The 23,452-nt window shown below is 43.8% G+C and overlaps 1 protein-coding gene across 1 annotated transcript in view; it reads right to left on the bottom strand.

Annotated features, from left to right (window-relative positions):
- Positions 1-1,422: 1,422 nt before the first annotated feature.
- The window catches only part of LOC124620154 (probable cytochrome P450 4e1), a 79,980-nt gene continuing 57,950 nt past the window's right edge, over positions 1,423-23,452 (bottom strand). The window contains exon 7 of the mRNA XM_047146823.1: positions 1,423-1,925. Within this exon, the coding sequence (XP_047002779.1) occupies positions 1,658-1,925 (268 nt within the window). The 3' untranslated portion in view covers positions 1,423-1,657. The remainder of the gene's footprint in view (positions 1,926-23,452) is intronic.

Below are 23,452 nucleotides of genomic sequence, written 5' to 3'. Positions count from 1 at the left end.
TTTCTTCCTCAGATTAAGGCCTATGTTTGAGACTAGTAGACTTCTCTTGGCCACGAGTGCCCTTTTTGCCAGTGCTAGTCTGCTTTCGATGTACTCCTTGTTCCGCTCGTCACTGGTTATTTTGCTGCATAGGTAAAAAAATTCCTTAACTTCCTCAACTTATTGACCATCAATCCTGATGTTAATTTTATCGCTATTCTCATTTCTGCCCTTGTCATTCCTTTCGTCTTTCTTAGATTTACCGTCAATCCACATTCTCTCCTATTGTTCATTCCATTCAGCAGATCATGTAATGCTTCTTCACTTTCACTCAAGATAGCAATGTCATCTGCGAATCGTATCACATATCCTTTCACCTTGAATTTCAGTTCCACTCCTGAACGTTTCTTTTATTTCCATCATTGCTTCTTCGATGTACAGATCGAACAGTAGAGGCGAAACATTACATCTTTGTCTTACACCGTTTTTTATCCGAGCACTTCGCTCTTGGTCGCCCAGTCTTGCTTCTTGTACATACTGTATATTACCCGTTCGCGCCTATAATTTTCCCCAATTTTTCTGAGAATTTCGCACATTTTTCTGAATTTTACAGCGACAAATGTGTCGTCAGGATGGGTGACCGCGATGGAGATGTAGTTAAAGAATTCTATTACCTTGGCAGCAAAATAACCTATGACGGACGGAGGAAAGGGGACATAAAAAAGAGATTGCCACTACCAAAAATGGCGTTCTTGGCATAGGGAAGACTACTAATAACAAACATAGGCCTTAATTTTAAGAAGAAATTTCTGAGAATGTACCTTTGAGGCACAGAATTGAATGGTAGTGAAACATGGACAGTGGGAAACCTGGAAAAAAAAAGAGATTTGGAGTGTCTGAGATGTGGTGCTATAGACGAATGTTGGAAATTATTTTGACTGATAAGAGAGGAAATGAAATGGTTCTCCAGAGAACCAACGAGGAAAGGAATACTTGTCAAACGTGACAAGTAGAAGGAACAGAATGGTAGGACATACGTTAAGACATCACGGGACAACTTCCATGGCACTAGTCTACTAATAACGAACATAGGCCTTAATTTTAAGAAGTAATTTATGAGAGTGAACGTTTGGAGCACAGCATTGTACGGTAGTGAAACATGAACTGTGGGAAAACCGGGAAAAAAGAGATTTGAAGTATCTGAGATGTGGTACTATAGAAGAATGTTTGAAATTATTTTGACTGATAGGAAAGGAAATAGAATGGTTCTTCAGAAAACCAACGAGGAAAGGAATACTTTGCAAACGTGACAAGTAGAAGGGACAGAATGGTAGGACATACGTTAAGACATCACGGGAAATCTTCCATGGCACTAGAGGGAGCTGTAGAGGGAAAAACTATAGAGAAAGAAAGAGACTGGAATACATACACCAAATAATTGTGGACATAGGTTGCAAATGCTCCTACGGGATGAAGAGGTTGGCAGAGGCGAGGAATTCGTGGCGGGCCACATCAAACAAGTCAAGAGACTAATGACCCGAAAAAAAAATTAACAAGGTTGTTCTTAACGCACTACGTTATTTAAGCTTTCTGGAAATGGGAACAAGTATTAACTATAGTAACAAAACTATAGTAACGAACACACATGGAAATTCAACGAGATCGTCATGAAACGATCTCACTCTACCGTCGAGACGGTATCTGAAACTGCCTGGGTGTTGGGCATTCTGAGTCGCTGCAGACGCCCGCAGTGAAGGGGTGATGCTGAGCCCGTGGTCAGCCGCCTGCGCAGCGCCTTCGGACAGCGGCAGCGTCCACGGCAGGCCGCAAGCCGCCTCCGCAGCACTTGTCGCGTCCCGTGTAATCTGTTTGCCGATAGTCCGCCCGCCCTCACCAGTTGTAGCTGGCGCGCCGCGGCGCCGTCTCGTTGTACTCCGGCTCCTCCTCTGCGAGGCACACAAACACGGGAGGACTCAGCAGCAGCCGCACTGAACCGCCTTAGGACACTCAGTCTCACTACCAGTACATTTCAGCGGAGACCACCCAGCCAACGCTTAAATTTATGCAGAAGTGGAAATCAGTATAGAGGAAGGTTCCTTCGATACTAATAGTAGGATGTCTGTAAAATACTGTATCGAATTTATTAAGAAAGTTGTAGATAGAAGTAAGACATAAATCTCGACGGTATTATACAGGTTGCTTCATAGCAGGAGCAAGAAAATAAGGTATTTTCATTTCCTGTTTGGACCCTCCATTCTTCTTAAAGACAAGAAACAACATCATTCAAAAGTTCTGTGGTACTACCTGGGCAGCAACGGCCTCCACTCTCCACACCTCTGCTTTAGCAATTGTATTCTCGGCTGCCGAATACTGCGCTCCGATTTGGCTAAACAGCCCACTCTAAGGATGATTTCTGGAGTAATTAAACCCACTCCAACGCAATGGCTCCCAATATTAAGGCACATCCCGGCGCCACACCTGCGACGTACTGATGGCCTTGTACGTGAATACAAAAACATCATGGGAAATCGAAGCTAACCAATACACCAAGACACTGAGGCTGCAAACACTAATAGGCTTCATTAGGGAGGAAAATGGTTCAATCCCACGTCCGGCCATCCTGATTTAGGTTTTCCGGCAAATGCCGGGATGGTTCCTTTGAAAGGACACGGCCGACTTTCTTCCCTAATCCGATGAGACCGATGACCTCACTGTTTTGTCTCTTCCCCCAAACACCCCCCTCCCCTAACTAATAGGCTACGATCTAGGAACCCGCCAACAAGAACAGCAAGGACCTGTGTACAAGAAAGTTTCAGTATCACAAACGCATGGTCTGAAAAATGAAACGCATGGCAAGATTACAACATGCCTTGCATCGCACAAAAGCCACCTGGTTTTGACCTACCACGCAAAACGTGGTCCACTCTAAATAGGATTCGAAATCGTCATAGCAGATGTGCTTACTCCCTGTATAAATGGAGTAAAATACCATTCCCTCAGTGTGACTGCGGAGAAAATCAGACCATCAGCCACAGAGTTGAAGAGTGTTCCAGAAGAGCCTATAAAGGGAGCCCCGACGACTTCCTGCTGGCAACTCCGGAGTCGATAGATTATATTAATAGACTTGATGTTTGTTTGTAATCCTTAAACTTTGTTATTTTTTTGCAATTATTAACGTTTCTTATGTGTCTGTATTGCCATAGGATAAATAAATAAAATCTTTCTAATTATCTCAAAAATTCTCTTCCGCATCGATTTTGTTAACGTTTGTAGTTCCTGCAGTGAAATTGTTGCCCGCTCTTCTCGTATTCCACATTTCAGTTCACATAAGGCTTTCATTTACCTTCCATTGAGATAAAACACGCCTTGCAAGTATTCTCCAACGTGCTACCCGCGAATCATATCCAGGCTACGTACAGGCTTGACGAAGACAATGATATCTTTATCCCCAAACCACTTTTCGGCTGTAGCTGAAATATGCATACAGGCATTATCTTGTTAAAACATTAGCCTTTCGTTTCCTATGTCCTATTACAATCTAATTAGTTCTGCCTCTAGCATTTCAATGTGCATGTTTAACTTCATTCTAGTATTCATCCTAGAAATGCGTAAATTAGCTTTAGCGTCCCATAGTGCCCGAATCATCGCAGTTCGACCACCAAATTTTCTGTTCATTCTTTCCTGGTGCTCTGTTCTCAGACTTGCCAGTAATATTGAAATCACTCCCGCTGTGGCCTAGCGGTTCTAGGCACTGTAGTCCGGAACCACGCTGCTTCTACGGTAGCAGATTCGAATCCTGCCTCGGGCATGGATGTGTGTGATGTTCTAGAGGACTGATGACCTCAGATGTTAAGTCCCATAGTGCTTAGGGCCATTTGAAACATTTTTGAAATCCCTCCGGCCCATCCAAATTTGACCACTCCCCAGCACTGTGGACCGCTTTATTCCATTCTATGGCGTATGTTTTTCAGCAAACTCCAATGTATCCTTTTTATGTTTGGGTGTGACAACACGTTTCTACAGTCGTTCCTTGGATGTAAGATTTTATTTGACAAAATTTTTCGTACATGTCTGGCAGTTCTGATAACTGTGAATCAGCGACAAGTTCAGAAGAATAACGGTTTGTGCCCCTTGCTTTGAGTAAATGGCACTGTTTCGATGCCTCAAATAATTTTCTACCTAGTACATATTTTACGTCCTGTCCGTACCATGCGCTCAATCTAACAAAATTATCAATCACTGTACTTAAACTGTTCAGCTTGGCCCCGTTTCCTTGAACGCACCAATTTTTAATTCATCTCATGATAATTGTTCGCCGCGTGTCATTGTCACAATCGCGGTTTATGTACACAACACAGGTGTAACTAAATGAGTCTGTTCGCTATCTGCAATAAAGACACATACGCCGACACTAACACCGCAGAGAGACGACTGCCTTTATACTGCCTTTCATCCTCACCACCTGAATCGTTGAAGCCTTGTTATATGCTGTATCACTGATATTAAAGTCGATACCAATTGGCTGCATTTGTCGGTGTACTGCATCTCATACTATTACATATACACTGTGTACAACTACACACTTAAAAAAAAGGTTTGCATCACCTTTTTATTGCTCATCAAAACGACACGTTGCACGTTGTACCGCCATACAGTGAGACCTTCATAGGTGGTGGTCCAGATTGATGTACACACCGGTACCTCTAATACCAAACAGCACATCCTCTGCCTGTGTTGTTCGTGGCATGCTACCCACAATTTCATCAAGGTACTGTTGGTTCAAACTGTCCCACTCCTCAACGGCGATTCAACGTAGATCCCTCAGAGTGAGTCACCTCGTCCGTAAACAGCCCTTTTCAATCCATCACAGGTATGTTCGACAGCGTTCAAGTCTGGAGAACATGCTGGCCCCTCAAGTCGGGCGATGTCGTTATCCTGAAGTTATTCACAAGATACACACGACGGGGGCGTGAATTGTCGTCCATGAAGACAAATGCCTCGCCAACATGCTGCCGATTTGGTTGCACTATCGGTTGGACTACGGCATTCACGTATCGCACAGCCGTTACGGCGCCTTCCATGACCACCAGCGGTGTACATCGGCCCCACATATTGCCACCCTAAAACAGCAGGGAACATCCACCTTGCTGTACTCACTAGACAGCGTGTCTAAGGCGTTGAGCCTGAACGGTTTGCCTCCAAACACGTCTCCGACAATTGTCTGGCTCTGAGCACTATGGGACTTAACTACTGAGGTCATCAGTCCCCCAGAACTTAGAACTACTTAAACCTAACTAACCTAAGGACATCACACACATCCATGCCCGAGGCAGGATTCGAACCTGAGATAATTGTCTGGTTGAAGGCATATGCGACACTCATCGGTGAAGATAACGTGATGCCATTCCTGAGCGGTCCATTCGGCATGTTGTTGGCCCCATCTGTACCGCGCTGCATGGTGTCGTGGTTGCAAAGATGGACCTGGTCGTGGACGTCGGGAGTGAAGTTGCGCATCATGCAGCCTATTGCGCACAATTTGAGTCGTAGCACGGCGTCCTGTCGCTGCACGAAAAGCATTATTCAGGATGGTGGCGTTGCTGTCAGGGTTCCTCCGAGTCATAAGCCGTAGGTGGCATTCATCCACTGCAGTAGAAACCCTTGGGCGGCCCGGCGTCTCATCGACAGTTCTTGTCTCTCCATATCTCCTCTATGTCCAAATAACATCGCTTTGGTTCACTCCGAGTCGCCTGGACACTTCCCTTGTTGAGAGCCCTTCCTGGATCAAAGTAAAAATGCCGACGCGATCGAACTGCGGTATTGACTATCTAGGCATGGTTGAACTACAGACAACACGAGTCATGTACCTCATTCCTTGTGGAATGACTGGAACTGATCGGCTGTCGGACCCCTCTGTCTGATAGACACTGCTCATTCATGGTTGTTTACATCTTTGGGCAGGTTAAGTGACATCTCTGAACAGTCAAAAGGACCATGTCTGTGACACAATATCCACAGTCACCGTCTATCTTGAGGAGTTCTGGGAACCGGGATGATACAAAACTTTTTTTGTTGTATGTATAACGACAGAAACGCTAATTTTGCTACAAATAACCATGCCTTTGTACAGATTTCCACTACTATATCTTCGTGAATAATACATTTACTGTTTCTAAGAGGTAACGTACGGCGCCTCTGTTCAATACTTCAGTTGCTCGTCATTTCAGGTGATGATGTTTTCTGCATCTACATGATTATCCTGCAATTTATGTATGTTTGCAGGTGAGGATATTCAGCTGCCAAATAATTGTTAAAATTTATGGTGAACCTTCAACTGTCCTTCATTACGCACAAGTCGATGACAGCCGAAAGTTGACCTTAAATTTTAACAACTATTTTGCAGTTCATAAGTCGGCGGTTGGCCGAACCACTTTAACACCGATAAAATATTCTTGGAAGATAAGCCGAGTGGGGCGTCGTCTTGTCACAACGTTTCAGTGAGTCTCGTGGCCATCTTCAGGCGAAGTATGACACCGCCCGAAGACGGTGGGTACGACTCTCATTGAAACATTGCCGTAAGACGACACGACCACTCGGATCATCACCCAAGGAAGTTTTATCATTTAGATACGCAGAAAAAACCTGCAATCACATACACATTATGAGTATTTTCCTACTATTCCAATCTCGAGTAATACATCAGAAAAATCTTCATGTCTAAACGGGTAAAACTGTCACCCAGTTCCAGTCGCAGGTTGTCGACCTAACGGTTTCCAGGTTCAACAACTACTTAATTTTCTCTATTTGTTATCAGGATCGATGAAAAAGTGTCCGTTCGAAGTTCACATCGACGCCTTGCCTATATGTCAGTGCTTATACATCCCCATCGGAGTCGTGCTATGTCTCATGTACACTGCAGCAGTGAACTCAAAGGGAAACTGTGTTTCACCCTTTATATACAGATTTTCCCAGAAAAGTTGCAACAACCTTTGAGCTCTTGGAGAGGGTGTGCTGAGAAACAAATCGCGGGCAGGAAACCGTGTCGAAATTATAGGCGCCGGCACTCACCACTATGCCAAACCTTCGGCAGCAAACTTGACTTTCTACGCTGACGGACTGTATGCGGAATGTCTCGCGACACTGTTTCTTATTCAGTGATCATGAGTGATTGCCACAACTGCTAGTGGAGAAGATGGAGCTACTTGCTGCGTAAACAGGTCCTGTGTCCTATGTATGCGATGCTCTGTTGTCTTGGTGGATTACGGTCTGAGAGACAAGTTTCCACCTGCTCTTTATTTTTGTCCTGTATATTGAAAAATATTTGAGATTCATCCACCGAGGCAGAAGAGGCTCTGAGCACTATGGGACTTAACTTCTGAGGTCGTCAGTCCCCTAGAACTTAGAACTACTTAAACCTAACTAACCTAAGGACATCACACACATCCGTGCCCGAGGCAGGATTCGAACCTGCGATCGTAGCGGTCGCGCGGTTCCAGACTGTAGCGGCAAGAACTGCTCGGCCATCCCGGCCGGCCGGCAGCAGAGGATTGAATCATAGGAGACAAGAACATTTTACGCAGCGATTAGCTCCATCTTCTTCACCAGCGATCGTGGCAATCAAACAACACTGCGAGACGTTCTGCCTATAGTCCATCGGTGCATAAAATCACGTTTCCCGGCGAAAGTGTGACCTAGTGACAGGCACCAGCGCATGTAACTACGAAGATCTGTAGCGTCGCTGGATCACGTTTTCGGACACAGTTCCTATCCCCGATTTGTTCTCTAAAACATCCTCTAAACTCCTCGAAGTTTGTCGCAGCATTTGTGGGAGACCTCACATAAGGGGCGATCAAAAAGTTTCAATCTGTGAACGCTTATGCACCGTTTATGCATCCCATTGTGTCTCCCATGTGGGTCTATAAAAGTCCACTCAGGGCCACAGTGCTGTTATTCTTTTATTGGCTACCAGAAGACAAACAGCAGTAGACACGCATCGGAGAATTAAGAATGCGTATAGGGCAGCATGTCTGTCAAAAAACACAGTTGTGGAATTGTGGGCCAATTGGTTGCTGCTTCATGATAACGCACGTCCCCAAATTGCAAACGTCGCAACGTAGAATTTGCACCAACTCAAGAGGGAGACGCTCGAGCACCCGCCCTACAGTTCTGATCTCTCCCCACGAGATTATCAAGCCTTCGGTCCCTTAAAAAGTCTCTGAAGGGTCGACTACTGCTGTCGGCCGAGTGTGTGTTGCAAGCAGTTACGAACTTCACGCAATATGACATGGTGTTTTACCGAAAGGACATGTTTAACGTGGTGCGTTGGTGGAATGATCTCATGAATGTCACGGCTATTTAGCCTGATTGGCATACGGATTATGGACTGGAAGACGACAATCTGTGGTCTAAGGGCCAGTCCGCTAATAGCAGACACGAAGCGAGGACGTCTGCTGCGTCCTGCTAGCGACACCGCGCGCCAATAGATTGTATTTTCTCCCTCGTCGCTTACGGGATGGTTTTGTTTTTACGTTCTGCGTGCTATGCCACATTCCTTTATGAAGAACACGATGAAGATCATTTTTCACGCTGGACCACGTGCTTCCGCAGTAGAACAGTACCTTCGAGACCAACTCAATCTGGATGCATCGCTGATTTTGGACGTATATTTTTCTGTCACTGCCAGTACACTACTAGTTTACGTAAAGAAGACATCTCCGGCAGTGTGCACTGACGTGATCATTAAATACGCCGATGCCTCCAAGTCCAAAAATTCCAACGGTCATATCGGAGTTGTCTCGGTGAAACACGCAGGACGTGGTCAGTGGAAGCGGCGTGTATCTGAATTCCCGAATTTTCTTCTGAGGTGCCGGAAGATGTTGTCAAGTCAGCTTTCCCGCTGAATAGCAATGTGATCAGCCAATGTCTAAAACCGGGTACGTCATGTAAAATCGACGCCTCAAAACATATTCGGCCGTACCTGAATGGTGGATGTCGTACCATCATCATGTGCAATGACCAACCTTAAACATGCTCCTGCCTTTTGCGTCGTCTTACGAGCTCTCCGCCACAGGATATTGACGTACCCATGTAGCCCATAATTCTTCTCTTACATTATGTCAAGCCTCTCACACTGCCCTCGGTGCACAGTGAAACGAGCGATGTACCGAAGTAGACGGAGGAGGCCAAGGACGCCACAGCACCTTAGATTCCGACAACTCCGACGACTTCTACTGCGTCCACAGACCACCAGCCGCCTGTAGATGTATCTCAGCAGAAGATGAACGTAGACGCTAAGGTCGTGCCAAGATAGGCCTCCCTTATGGAAAGTGAGGTCCCAAAGTAACGTCCATCGCACACCAATCCAGAAGTCCATGTCTCTAAACGATTATCGCCCCGCAGCCAGAGGTTCCTTGAGGCACTTCCTCTCTCATCTGACCTGGAAGAGGACGACGATAATGATGACGACCTGGAAGACACGCTGGACACTAGACGACCGGTTTCCCACCTCGGTGGTGCTACTGGTAACACATCACTCCCAAACCAGATGCCGGCGGCAGATGGCCAGGACGGCGATCCTACAGCACCGGCCAATGATCAGCAGCCCACGATGAAGGAATGACGAGTTATCGTTCAGACCAACTCATCTCTCGTCCATGGACTGATGGCGTTGAGGACGTCTCTTATGTGGCGATGGGGGAGGTGGCAGGCCATGGCCTTTCGTCTGCCATCTCCTACCACAGGCCCCGTTAACTGGTGTTGCAGGCTGTGAAATTCAGAGATTTACTGTACTGTCCCCCACTTTTCTGTTACGACATCAGCCGAAACCGGCAGTCCTAGACAACAGACCGTCCGTCTAACCACTATTAATATTACTGACTGTGTTCGTTGCATTCTTATAAGAAGGCAATGTAGCAAGAGTCCCTGATCTTTACATATATATATATATATATATATATATATATATTTATATATATATATATATAAATTTTATTTTATGTACGACTTGTATCTCTCGTGTGTCTCCCACAGGCAGTGGGGTTGCCAACCTTCTCCGTGTGGATTTGACGGCCACTGATGTGCGACACCTCCTGAATGCGAGAGGAATGGCCGTTACGGCCAACGCCGTGCAGCTCGTTGGCATGTACCCTCCGTCTGACTCGCAATGAAGGTGAGGACGCGTTTTCTCACAATGGATACAGCGCAACTCTACCACGGTCGACTGGATGACATGCTGATAGGTGGCGACTTCAATTGTTTGGGGGGCTCTACCGAGCAGCCGCCACGCCATTCACGTTGCCCAGAACTCGAGGCCGTTGCACAGGAGCTTCATCCTGTCGACAAATGGCGACATAAACATCGTGACGCTCCCAGAATCATCCACTTTACCAGTCGCTAAGCGAGGACGATAGATTAGTCCTACGATACACATACCCTTATAGCAGCGATACGTGGTGCGGTAATATGGCCTACGACCTTCACTGGCATATATCTACCCCATGGCATATATCTGTGCTATTGCCTTTCATCCCCTCTGCGTATGGAGGAGTGGACTCCAATGGAATCCGAACAGCGACCACCTCGCCTGACGGGTATGCAGGGATGCAATGGAGACACGTGGCACCACACTGTCGGCTGTCGCGCTCACTTCGTATTGGTATTAACTTGGTAGATCAAATGTGCCAAGCCTGATCTCCGGTGAACACTAAGGACGTATGGTAGGGACGCAGCAACATGGAGACGAAACAGGTCGACTTTCGTTACACCATCCTATGAGAACGTTCCGCTATGCCACCCTCACCAGATCGCCAGCCAGTGATCAACCCTACCAAGGCTAAAGTCGTCGATCTGGTAAAAATGAAATGTCGTGTGGCTAGGGCCTCCCGTCGGGTAGACCGTTCGCCTGGTGCAGGTCTTTCAAGTTGACGCCACTTCGGCGACCTGCGCGTCGATGGGGATGAAATGATGATGATTAGGACAACACAACAGCCAGTTAGGATCGACATTCCGTCACGCTGACCACTCAGCTACCGGGGCCGGACGTCGATCTGGTGAGAGCTCATGAAGGGGTGCCTCTGTATCTACCTTCGAGGCGACACGTTAATTTTCAGAATAAAAAGCGAACGAGAACACGGGTGCATAACTTGGTTACGGACGACGGCCAGCTAGCTGAAGTGCAATGGGACATTGTAGGAGCCTTCTACGCGCATTACTCGCACCTTTACGCGGCAGATCGCGCAGATTCTGTGATGATAGCCGCCATTTCCGGATTATTATATGGTACAGTTCCATCGGACGTGGCAAAGGACTTATTGCAGGACTTGATGGAAGACGAATTTCACGACGATATCTTTATAGGTGCTGCTAACAAATCTCCAGGAGCCGATGGGCTCTCACTGGAGTTTTACAGGACTTTCCAACAGCTGTTTATGAATGCAATTTTGTGTGTCTATGGACAGGCAGTGAAATATCTCTACCCTGAAGAACCCACACATGTTCTTGATTTTTGGTGTTACCTCCATGAACGGTACCACACTGTTGTTCACCAATCACAATACAGTCAAATTTTTAAAATTACCTATGGGGTGCCCTGCACATACCTAGCAAGAGAGGTTGATATGACTGATCATATACTTTAACCAAAGAACGTGGCATAACATGGACTGAAACGAGAAGAGACGCGGGGTGACAAGACGTCACGTACAATAGTGCATCACTTACGCCATGCCTATTACTATTTTGTTTCTCCTTTTTATCTTCAATGTCTATAACGCACTAGAAGTGTCATTTAGTTCTCCCCCTCCAACTTAGCACGGCATCCCATATGTCTTCCACGTTGTTTCTTTGTTTATACGTAACACAATAATAAAATATATAAATAAAACAAAATAACATAATTTCTGCTCTACGGCAGTGAGCGACTACACTCGTCTGTGGTTCAGTTTGCCACATACTTCGACTTCTTTCCCTTTTCCTCGATGAGTGTCAGGGACATTGTGGTCAGTCTCCGGTCCCATGTTCGAAATCCACAACTGCTTAAATAAACATCGTAAGCAATTGCAGCTAAAGACTTCAGGCTTAAGAACCTACCCCACTTTCAGCAAACAGCCTTGACAACGAGGGTGGAGGAGCGGATAGAGGTTCAAGGCTCACTTTTGCATTTGAGGTGGGAAACTGAACCTAAAGGCGGAAGAATCCGCAGTGAACAATGTCATGAGAATGCACAAGGCAATGGAAACCGCTGTATTAAGAACACGCCACATGTATCCACAGGACATCTGGCCTGTAATTAAAAAGTATCACAATGGTATCTCCACTGATAAAAGATACCAGACTTGTTCCCAAACCGGATCTCTGGGAGGGGACTGCCAATGAATAAGTGAACATGAGAAAAAGATTGAATAACCAACAAAAGGAGAATGTTCTACCAGTCGGGGCATGGAATGTCAGAAGCTTGAACGTGATAGGGAAGATAGAAAGTGCTAAGGCTCACTCTAGATAAGTGGGGGTCAGTTGAGTTGTTAGGTGTCCCCATTCTTCGGACCATACATGCGCTTCATAATTAAGATACAGAATAACATCCCCAGAAAATAACTCCATATTGTTAACGGGGAGCAATTGTAATAATTGCATGTACTGAATAACAAAACAATATCCACCCTTATAACGACAGGGGCATGCGTAAATGAGATAAAGTGAAAGCAGTTTGGAGGTGGACTGTGCACGTGGCTAATGGCATTGGGGAACCCCAATTAACATTAACAGAAGAAGGCCCATCTGCAGTGCAGAAAGAAATAAGCTGAGAACAATATAATACCTTTTAAACAAATACAGCCAAGACCGTGGGTAAGAGGCTAGCTGCGAACCGGCAAGAAAAATAACCTATAACAAGGAAGCAGTTGGCTGAAGCCATACTGTGTGACATAGAAGAGACACAGTGGTGAGAGGTACGACATATAAAAGCACTTCTGGGAACTAAATTAACAGAGCTCTCTCGTCTCGCAGCGGGCCACACCTATGTGTGGAAAAATAGCGAAGCTGTTGAGACCTTTACGTCTGCAAAGTGAGGGTGGTAAGCTTCACGTATCGTGGCGACAGATGTAAAGCGGTAGTTTATATTCCTGTGGGAATTTTTGTGAGCAAAGCATTGTGCATGTTGCTCCATTCCTTAGCGAGTGTGCAATAGCCATTATTTCGTCTAAGGAAAGTTTAACGTTCTACGGAACGCAGGAAAGTTGAGACTGAGTGATTCAGTCAAGGCCAAGGTCTCCAGCATGGAGACAACGCCACCACAGTTCCTGATGCTGAGTCGTGAGTTTGCTCACTCCAACCTCCATGCACTTTGAATATAGAATTTCAAGAGTTGAATACTAACGTACCCTCCAGTGAGTACATGAGAGTTTGATTAGTTTAAAAGATAAAATTTCATTCTCCACCAACTTAGTCCATTAACAGCTACGACAACGTAGATGTAAATTTCACTGATGAAGGTTTAATTTTTTAGCTAGAAGCAACATTCTCATATATAGCGATAAAGATTTAATAATCACATATTCAATGCTTAATGTTAAGTATTTTGTTGAGAGTTGAAAGAAATTAACTTGCTTGTTACGTTTCAATTGAACACTGAAAGCAGGATAAATTAAATGTAGAATGAAAAAGGGAGAGGTTGTGTTGTCATTTTAGAAAAAATCCCAAACTCTCATTTTTATCAATTTGTGCATTCTTGTTATGTCACAGGTGAATTTATGATTAATTTTAGACGATCTGAACCTAACATTAGCGGTATTACAGGGCCAAAATTAGTAGCTATGTAGAATGTCTGTTTACCACCCTGGGCTTGAGAAGACAGTAAGATATGTTATCCACTTGCGTGCGATCACAAAATAGCTTTACCCACCAGCACTTTACACAAAATGACAACGTGTTACAGAGCGAAATGAAAAGAAGACAAGGGTTTCTGGTCAGACGAGTACAGCAATGGAAAATGGTGTAATGGGACTAAGATATGATATGAATCTGATGGTAGGAGAGAGAGTGAGTTACTATGAACATATCAGTGATGGGGTTGTTCTGATAACAATCGACAGGAAACCGACAAAATTAGTTCAAGTATACATGCTAATGTTGCAAGCCGAAAATAAAGAGATAGAGAAAGTATAGGAGGATACTGAAAGGAAATTAAACTCTAACAGCCGTGGGGGATTGGAATGCGGTTGTAGTAGAAACAGTAGAAGAAAGGGTTATGGGAGAATGTGGGCTTCGTATTAGCAATGAGAGAGGACGATGATTAATTGAGTTCCGCAATAAATTTCAGTTGGAAATAGCAAATACTCTGTACAAGAATCAGAAAAGAGGAACATATGCTTCGAAAATCTAGGGAGATATCAGATAGATTACAAAATGGTCAGCCAGAGTTTCCCAAAGCAGAGACTAGATTGTACAGTGTACCCAGGAGTAGATATGGACTCAGGTAACAATTTAGTAGTGATGAAGAGTAGGCTGAAGTTTAAGAGGCTAGTCAGGAAGAATCAATGTGAAAATTGGAATCCGGAAATATTAAACATCAAGAGGTATACTCGAAGTTCTTTAAGCACATAGATACTGCGATAAAGAATCCGTCAGTAGGCAGTAAGTAGAAGAGGAATGGAAATCTCAAAAAAGGGCAATCACGGAAGTTGGAAAGAAAAGGGGAGGAACAAAGATGGCAACTATAAAGAAACCATTGGAAACAGAAGAAAAATTTCATATTATTGATGAAAAAAGGAAGTACGGGAATATTCAGGGACACTTTGGAACACAGTAATACACCTTCACTTTGGAACGAAATAAATAGGAAGTGCAGCGAAGCTAAGGCGAAATGGCTGCATGGAAAATGTGAAGAAATTGTAAAAGAAATTACTGACAGGGGGAGCGACACAGCGTATGTGAACGTCAACACAACCATCGATGAAACTAAAACCAAGAGTGGTAACGTTAAAAGTGCTATGGGAATTCCACTTAAATGCAGAGATGAGAGCAGATAGGTGGAAAGTGCACTTTAAGGCCTCTAGGTATGGGAGGACTTGTCTAATGACCTTTTTTTTTAAGAAGTCATCAGTCCTTTGAATGGTTTGACAGGCCAGCCTCGAATTCGTCTCCTTGTGCCTACCTCTTCATCTCAGAGTATGATCTGAAACCTACGTCCCCAATTATCTGCTGGCTGTATTCCAATCTCTGTCTTTCTCTACAGTTTTTGCCCTCTACAGCTCCCTCTAGTACCATCGAAGTCATTTCCTGATGACTTAACAGATGACCTGTCATCCTGTCCCTTCTCCTTGTCACTGATTTCACATTCCTTTCCTCTCCGATTCTGTGCAGAAATAGCCTCATTCCTTACCTTATCAGCCCAATAATTTTCAACATTCGTCTGTAGCACCACATCTCAAACTCTTCGATTCTCTTCCGTTCCGGTTTTCTCGCAGTACTTTTTTCACTACCATACACGTGCTCCAAACGTATATTCTCAGAAATTTCTGCCTCAGATTAAGGCCTATGTTTGGTACTAGTATGGCCAGGAATGCCCTTTTGACAGTGCTAGTCTGCTTTTGATACCCTCCTTGCCCAGGTAGCAGAATTCCTTAACTTAATCCGCCTTGTGACCATCAATCCTGACGTTTAGTTTCTCACTGCTCTCATTTCTGCTACATCTCAATACTTTCGCCTTACTTCGACCTACTCTCAACCCATATTCTGTTCTCATTAGACTGTCCATTCCATTCAGCATATCATACAGTTCTTCTTCACTTTCACTCAGGATAGCAGTGTCATCAGCGAATCGTATAACTGATATTATTTCACCACACCTGAAGGTTTCTATTATTTACATCATTGCTTCTTCGATGTACAGTTTAAACAGTAGGGCCGAAAGACTACATCCGTGTCATACGCACTTTTTAATCCCTACGCTTCGTTCTTGGTTCTTGTACGTATTGTGTATTACCCGTCTCTCCCTATAGCTTACCACTATTTTGCTAAGAATTTCTAACGTCTTGCACCATTTAACATTGTCGAACGCTTTTTATAGGTCGACAAATCCTACGAACGTGTCTAGATTTTTCATTAGTCTTGCTTCCATTATATCGCAACGTCAGAATTGCATCTCAGGTGCGTTTACCTTTCCTTAAGCCAAATCGATCGTCATTTAACACATCCTCAACTTTCTTTTCCATTATTTTGTATATTATTCTTGTAAGCAACTTGAATGCGTGAGTTATTAAGATAATTGTGCAACAGTTCCCGCAATTGTCAGATCTTGCAGTCTTCGGAATTGTGAGGATGACATTTTTTCGAAAGTCAGACAGTGTATTGCCACACTCATACATTCTACAGACCAACGTGAATAGTCGTCTTGTTGCCACTTCTCTCAATGATTTTAGAAATCCTACTGGAATGTTATTTGTCCCTTTTGCCTTATTTGATCTGAAGTCCTCCAGAGCTCTCTTAAATTCTGATTCTTATACTGGATACCCTATATCTTTTATATCAACTATTATATCGCTATTACTAGCTAATATTTGTTACAGAACACAATTAGTGTTTCTCCTCTCTCATTCCTTCTTCCAAGTCCATATTCTGCAGTAACCTTTCCTTCTACTCCTTCCTCTACAACTGCATCCAGTCCCCCATGACTACTAAATTTTCATCTGCCTTTACATATTGTATTACCCTTTCAATATCCTCATATACTTTCTCTGTCTCTTCACCTTCAGCTGCGACGTTGTCGCTGTTGGTTTGCTGTCGATTCTGATAAGAAGAACCCTATCACTGAACTGTTCATAGTAACACACTCTCTGCCCTACCTTCCTGTTCGTAACAAATCCTACTCCCGTGAAGCTGTTGATATTATCTTACCCTCATCTGACCAGGAGTCATTGTCTTTCTTCCATTTCACTTCACCGACCCCTACTGTATCTAGACTGAGCCTTTGCATTTCTAGTTTCCCTACTACGTTCAAGTTTCTGACATTCCACGCCCCGACTCGTTGACTATTCAGTCTTTTTGTCATGGTCACCTCCCCCTTGACAGTCCCCTCCTGTAGGACCGATTGGGTGACTATTCCAGAATCTTCTGTCAAAGAAGAGATCATCATAACACTTTTTAATTACAGGCCACATGTCCTGTGGATGCACGTTATTTGTCATTATTGCAGTGGTTTCCATTCCCTTCTGCATTTTCATGCCGTTGATCATTGCTGATTCATTCGCCTTTAGGGGCAGTTTCCCACCCCAAGGGCAAGAGAATGCCCCGAAGCTCTGTCCGCTCCTCCACACTCTGTGACAATGCCGTTGGCAGAATGAGGGTGACTTCTTATGCCGGAAGTTCTCTGCTGCCAAATGCTAATTATTAATGAAAACCCGCGACTGAGGACGTTTTGATTATGATTCAAAGATGCTACCCCTTCAAGTTAATCGTTAAGACGTTCACTCTTTTTTTTTTATTAAGAGGGCACCTAAACCTTTGACCAAACACGCTGAGCTACACCGCATGCAACGTGATTGCAGAAGTAATAAGACTCGATATAAAAATCAAATAAGGCAGATGGTATTGACGATGTCAAACAAGAGTTTTAAGATCATTGTAGGAAATGGCAATAAAACGACTGCTCACGTTGGTAGGTAGAACGTATGAGACTGCCGACATACAACCAGACTTTGGAAAAATATTATCCTCATAATTCGAAAGGCCGACAAGTGCGAGAATTATTGCACGAGCAGATTAACTGCACTTCTATCCAGGCTGCTGACAAGAATAGTATACAGATGAATATAAAAGAAGACTGAGGACGTATTTATGTCGATCAGCTTTAGGAAAGGTCAAGGTGCCAGAGAACACTTCTGACGTTGCGGTTGATGATGGAAACAAGACTAGAGAAAAATGAAGGCACTTCATAGAATTTGTCATGTTGAACAAAGCGTTCGACTCTGTCAAATGGTGCAGGATTTTCGAAATTCTGAGAAACTTAGGGTAGGCTATAGCAAAAGACGGGTAATATACAGTATGTTGAATAGCCAAGAGGGAACAATAAGAGTGGAAGACCATGGTGAAGTGCACGGAGTAAAAAAGGGGTAAGACAGGAATGTAGTCTTTCGCCCGTACTGTTCAATCTATACAGAGAAAAGCAATGGAGGAAATAAAAGAAAGATTCAAGAGTGGAATTAAAATTCAAGGTGAAATGATACAAATATACGATTCGCTGATTACGCTGCTGTCCTCAGTGAAGAGTTACAGCATCTGCTGAATGGAATAATAGATGTAAAGAGGTAAACATCATGGGCTGACAGTAAGTCGAAGGAAGACAAAAGTAATAATAAGCAGGAGAGACGAGAAACGTGAGAAAATTGACATCAAAACTGGTCATCATTCATCTCCTGAATGGAATAAAAGGTGTAAAGAGTAAACATTATGGACTGACGGTAAGTCGAAGGAAGACGAAAGTAATAAGAAGCAGGAGAAGTGAGAAGTGTGAGAAACTTGATATCAAAACCGGTTATCATGACGTAAATAAAGTTAAGAAATTCTGTTACCTAGGCAGCGAAATAACCCATGACCATTTGAGCAATGAGAACATGAAGAACAGAATAGCATCGGAAAAAGGGGAATTCGTGGCCAAGAGAATTCTACCAGCATCAAACATAAGCCTTAACTTGAGGAAGAAATTTCTGAGAATGAACGTTTCGAGCACAGAATTGTATGACAGAGAGACATGGAGTATGGGAAAACCAGGACAGAAGAATCTGAGATGTGATGCTGCAGAAGAATGTTGAAAATTAGGTGGACTGACAACGTAAGGAATGAGGACGTTCTCTGCAAAATAGGGAAGTGAAGGAATGTATAGAAACATTGACAAGAATAAGGGCAGGTTGAGAAGACACGTGTTAAGACATCACGGAATCAATTCCACGGTATTAGGGGAAACTGCAGACCGTAAAGGCAGAGATTGGAATGAAACCAGCAAATAATTGAGGACGTTGGGTGCAACTGCTCCTCGGAGGTTAAGAGGGAGGCACGTGACACTGGAGGAGAATTCGTGGCGGGCCACATCAGGCCAGCCAGAAGACCGATGAGACAAAAAGAAGAAGAAAATGCCTCCCAATGGAAATTTTTTGATCTTATAATTATCCATTGAATTTAGAAATTTGAGATGTTTTCATAATCTAACCATTAACAGATATAATCTTTACGGTCGCAGGTTCGAATCCTGCCACGGGATTGGATGTGTGTGATGTCCTAAGGTTAGTTAGGTTTAAGTAGTTCTAAGTCTCGGGTACTGATGACCTCAGATGTTAAGTCCCATAGTGCTTAGAGCTATTTGAATAGATATAATCTTATGTTAACGTGGTTTAGGGCAGTAAGTTAAGTATTAAAATTAGTGTGTATTTCTTGAGACAGCGTATCTGACGCCGCGAAAATTGCCCATATTACATTCGCCTAGTATTTGGGAATGAAAGTACTTACCGACTTCCAACAGATCTTATGTCCAACAGTGGGCAGCATGCAACATAGGAGCTGCTAATTATGATTTAGCCAAACGTCTCGCTTCTTTGATGACATCATTATTGAGCAAATACTCACATCACTTCCATAAGTCGACTGACTTTATCAATAGGCTGGGGCTATCCGTCTTAGCAGTTCTGAGCGTTTTGTTACTTTTCGTATGGTATCATATTCTACCAAGGTCACTCCTAAAGATTCCTTGGCACTAATGGGCAAAACGTTTCAGGTGGACATTACTGCTTTGTTTCGGTACCCTCTATCCTCAACCTATTTTATGTTCAACCAAGTACATTTTGAACAGAGTGACGGCGTCATCATGGGTAGCCCCCTCTCTCTCTTGGTGGCCAACCTTTTTGTGGAGGATTTATAGGAGGGAGCTCTTGAATCGCCTGTCCTTAAATCAGCTGTATTTTGGAGGTACGTGGACCGTACTTTCATAGTGTGGCCTCATGAAGAAGATAAATTGATGGAGTTTCTTCACCACCTAAGCTCCATTCATAATAACATAAATTTCTCTACGGAAAAAGAGAAAGATTGCTGTCGACCTTTCTTGGATTTCTGGGTTACACGAAAGAGTGATGGCTGTCTGGAGAATTCAGTTTATTGCCAGCCCACTCATACTGACTGGCATCTGAGAGTGTCACGCTGTCATCACCCCTCGAAAACTATGAGCGTTCTTATGTCCTCATACATAGAGCTCACACTGCCTCAGAGCAAGATGTTCTGTATAAAGAGCTCGGCCATCTAAAAAAAAGTGCTCAGAAATAATCGATATTCCTCCCAGCAGATTAACAAGGCACTGTCATTTAAAACAAAAGATGAGGAAATGGATAAAGAGCACGCTGTCTAAGTCGTTAGCTTTTGTTCCTTTTGTGTGCAACATTTAGTCTAAAATAGCAAGAATCCTTGTAAATTTCAGGTGAAGAGGATTTTCAATCTAACACGTAACAAGTCGAACTTCACATACCCCAAAAGTTCTGCATCATATCACAAGCACAGAATTTACAAAATACCTTGTCAGTTAGTATGGCTTACACAGGACAGTCCTCTCGCAATGTGAAAGAACGTCGCATTGAACATCAACGTTGCTCTCACCTTCTGCAAACAAGCAAGTCTGCTATTGCCGAACATTGTATTCTCACTGGACATTCAATGGAGTGTGACAGAACTATGATTCTGGCCACAGCACATCTTTTTGGGAGTCCATTATTAAAAAATTCGTTGAAAAACGCCTGGCGGAAAAGATGATGAACCACGACAATGGCTACTAGTTGGACAGTGCATGGAACTCCATCATCTCCTCGATCTGTGCTAATTGAAGACGACCCAGTGCGCCAACGACCGCGATGAGCGTTAATGCAGAGGATGGCTGAGTTTCGAGGTTCCACTAGCGGGGGCGCTGCAGCTGGAAAGCGTGGTCCGTCTGTCAACTTGATTTTGGCGAGTGCACGGAATTCTCCCAGCACGATATGTGTTGCGGAACGGAGTGACTCTCCGTCAGTTTGCGATGGCTCATCTAAAGATGACTGGTAGGTGCCCAGACGAAATATCGTACAATGAACTAAACGATAATCGGCTACAAGATCGAAACTTATTTGAACATCTACACATAATTCAAACTTTTTCGGAACTTTCCCCCGCTAACACCACACAAAACAGTCAAAGGAAAAAGATAGTCGCTCACAACATTTCCGCCATTCATGCAGTAAAGCGACAACATTTAGCGTGAGGTTTTGATTTATTACTTCTTCACTACTAACTTTATTCGCACCACATTTTGCGCACAGTATTCACATACACTACTGAATGTACCTGCAAAATTGTATCATTGAACGACTAAATCGTATGGAGAAAATACGTCTATGAGGAAATAATTTGAAACTAATAAAACCAATACAATTACGCATTTGCGTCATCAACCAGACACGTTTTACATGCTTAGTGGCAAATGTTTAATACATCTACTAATTTGCAAAGTAATGAGTCGTTTCAAGCTATTTCATACATGGGAGTTCGATTCTTTAAAGAATCGGACTGTGTCTGGACGTGGGAGGAGTTAAAGAGTATCAATGCGAGCCCAGGTCTCTCTCATAATATTTCAGTCGTGAAATGCGTGTCTCTCTGCGCAGACGGCAGTATAGAAGATGCAGGACAGAAAGAAGGTCAGCTTTGATCTAAAAAAAAAATCTATATTTCAAGTGGCAGTGCATCTGTTATCAGTGCGTTGTAAATAGTCATGTAGACGGAATGTAACTACAGCGACACATGTTCCACGTTCAAACTTAGTCCAACAGTCATTTCCATGGAATCGAACTGTTCGTAATTGCAATTCCCACTTATATACTCGTAAATGAATTGACAGCCTTTAGATTTAACGTGTTTCTTTTAGTACTTATGTAGATGTCCTTACACTTTCCGTTATTTATGGTCAATTGGCACTTTTCGCACCATACAGATACCTTGTCTAAACCAATTTGATGTTGATTTTGATCTTATGATGACTTCACTACATGGTAAATGACGGCATCATATTCAAACAATCTGAGATGGGTGCTCAATTTGTATCTTAAATACTCTTTATAAAGATTGATACAAAAGCAACTGTACATATTTCAACGGTGTACTGTATGCATCAAAATAAGAGTCAAATGTAAAATAAAGTTTTTTCTGAAATTGGTTCATTTCAGAGTTATGCAGTTTAGAAGGAATTACAAGTTAAACAAAAACACAAAAATGATTTTTATCAGAATGCAGCGAAACGAAAGGACCCGAAATTCAATGCAGCTATATACTGTACTTTTATCCCAGGACATGTTCAAAATGATGTCTATGTAGGGGAAGACAGTTTCGTGCTAGGCATCTTACCGCTCTAGGGATGTTGGAGCCTCACTCTGAATAATTGCACAGCCATTTTGAGTTTGCTGCTGTAGTTGCGCTGTATTTTCAGTTGCATCACCGAACACAAGCTCCTCCAGACTGCCCGGAAGTTAAAAGTCCAGGGGGCTTATATCCGGAGATTTGACGGCGCCGGCAATTGGTCTTGCGCGACCAATTCAAGTGTATGGGTAAGTAACAGTGAGATACTCTCTTGCCTCCCGACTGAAATATGGAGACGCACCGTTGTGCATAAACCACAAGTAGGTACGTGTAGCAAGTGGGTCATTATGAAGGAGACCACCAAATTCATGTCCAAAAACTATCGATACACTCTGCCAGTCAGGCACTGTGGAATAACATGCGCTCCGAGTTAACCGATTGTCCACTATAGCACACCAGATGATCACTGCAAAATGATTTTGATATCCTCTTATTGCAGGTACACGAGGATTCTCATACAGGTAGACGTGTATCTTATGAGCTTTCACGATACCCGCACGGATAAAGAGGCTCTCATCCGTAAAAGGTACCCGAGGACCGCACAGTCGCGCTCGGGTAACCTCCGACAGAAAGTCTGATGTCTAGGATAGTCTGTAGGTGCCAGTTTCTGTACTTTCTGCAGGTAAAAAGGGTGGAATTGCTCTGTCGGCAACAGGCGACACACAGTTGAATGAAGTGTCACTGCGGTGTCAGTTGCGTATGTGTACTTCACTATGTGATCAAAAGTATCCGGACACCTGGCTGAAAATGACTTACAAGTTGGTAGCGCCCGTCATCGGTAACGCTGGAATTCAATATAGTGTTGGCCCACCCTTAGGCTTGATGACAGCTTACACTCTCGCAGACATACTTTCAATCAGGTGCTGGAACGTTTCTTGGGGAATGGCAGCCCATTCTTCACAGACTGCTGCACTATGGAGAGGTATCGATGTCGGTCGGCGTGTCCTGGCACGAAGTCGGTTTTCCAAAACATCCCAAAGGTGTTCTGTAGGATTCAGGTCAGAACTCTGTGCAGACCAGGCTATTACAGGGTTGTTATTGTCCTGTAACCACTCCGCCATAGGCC

The sequence above is a fragment of the Schistocerca americana genome, chromosome 6 (assembly GCF_021461395.2).
Source record: "Schistocerca americana isolate TAMUIC-IGC-003095 chromosome 6, iqSchAmer2.1, whole genome shotgun sequence".
In the NCBI taxonomy this organism is placed as follows: domain Eukaryota; kingdom Metazoa; phylum Arthropoda; class Insecta; order Orthoptera; family Acrididae; genus Schistocerca; species Schistocerca americana.
The sequence above is the reverse complement of the archived record's forward strand: the minus strand, read 5'-3'. Positions and strand labels throughout refer to the sequence as shown.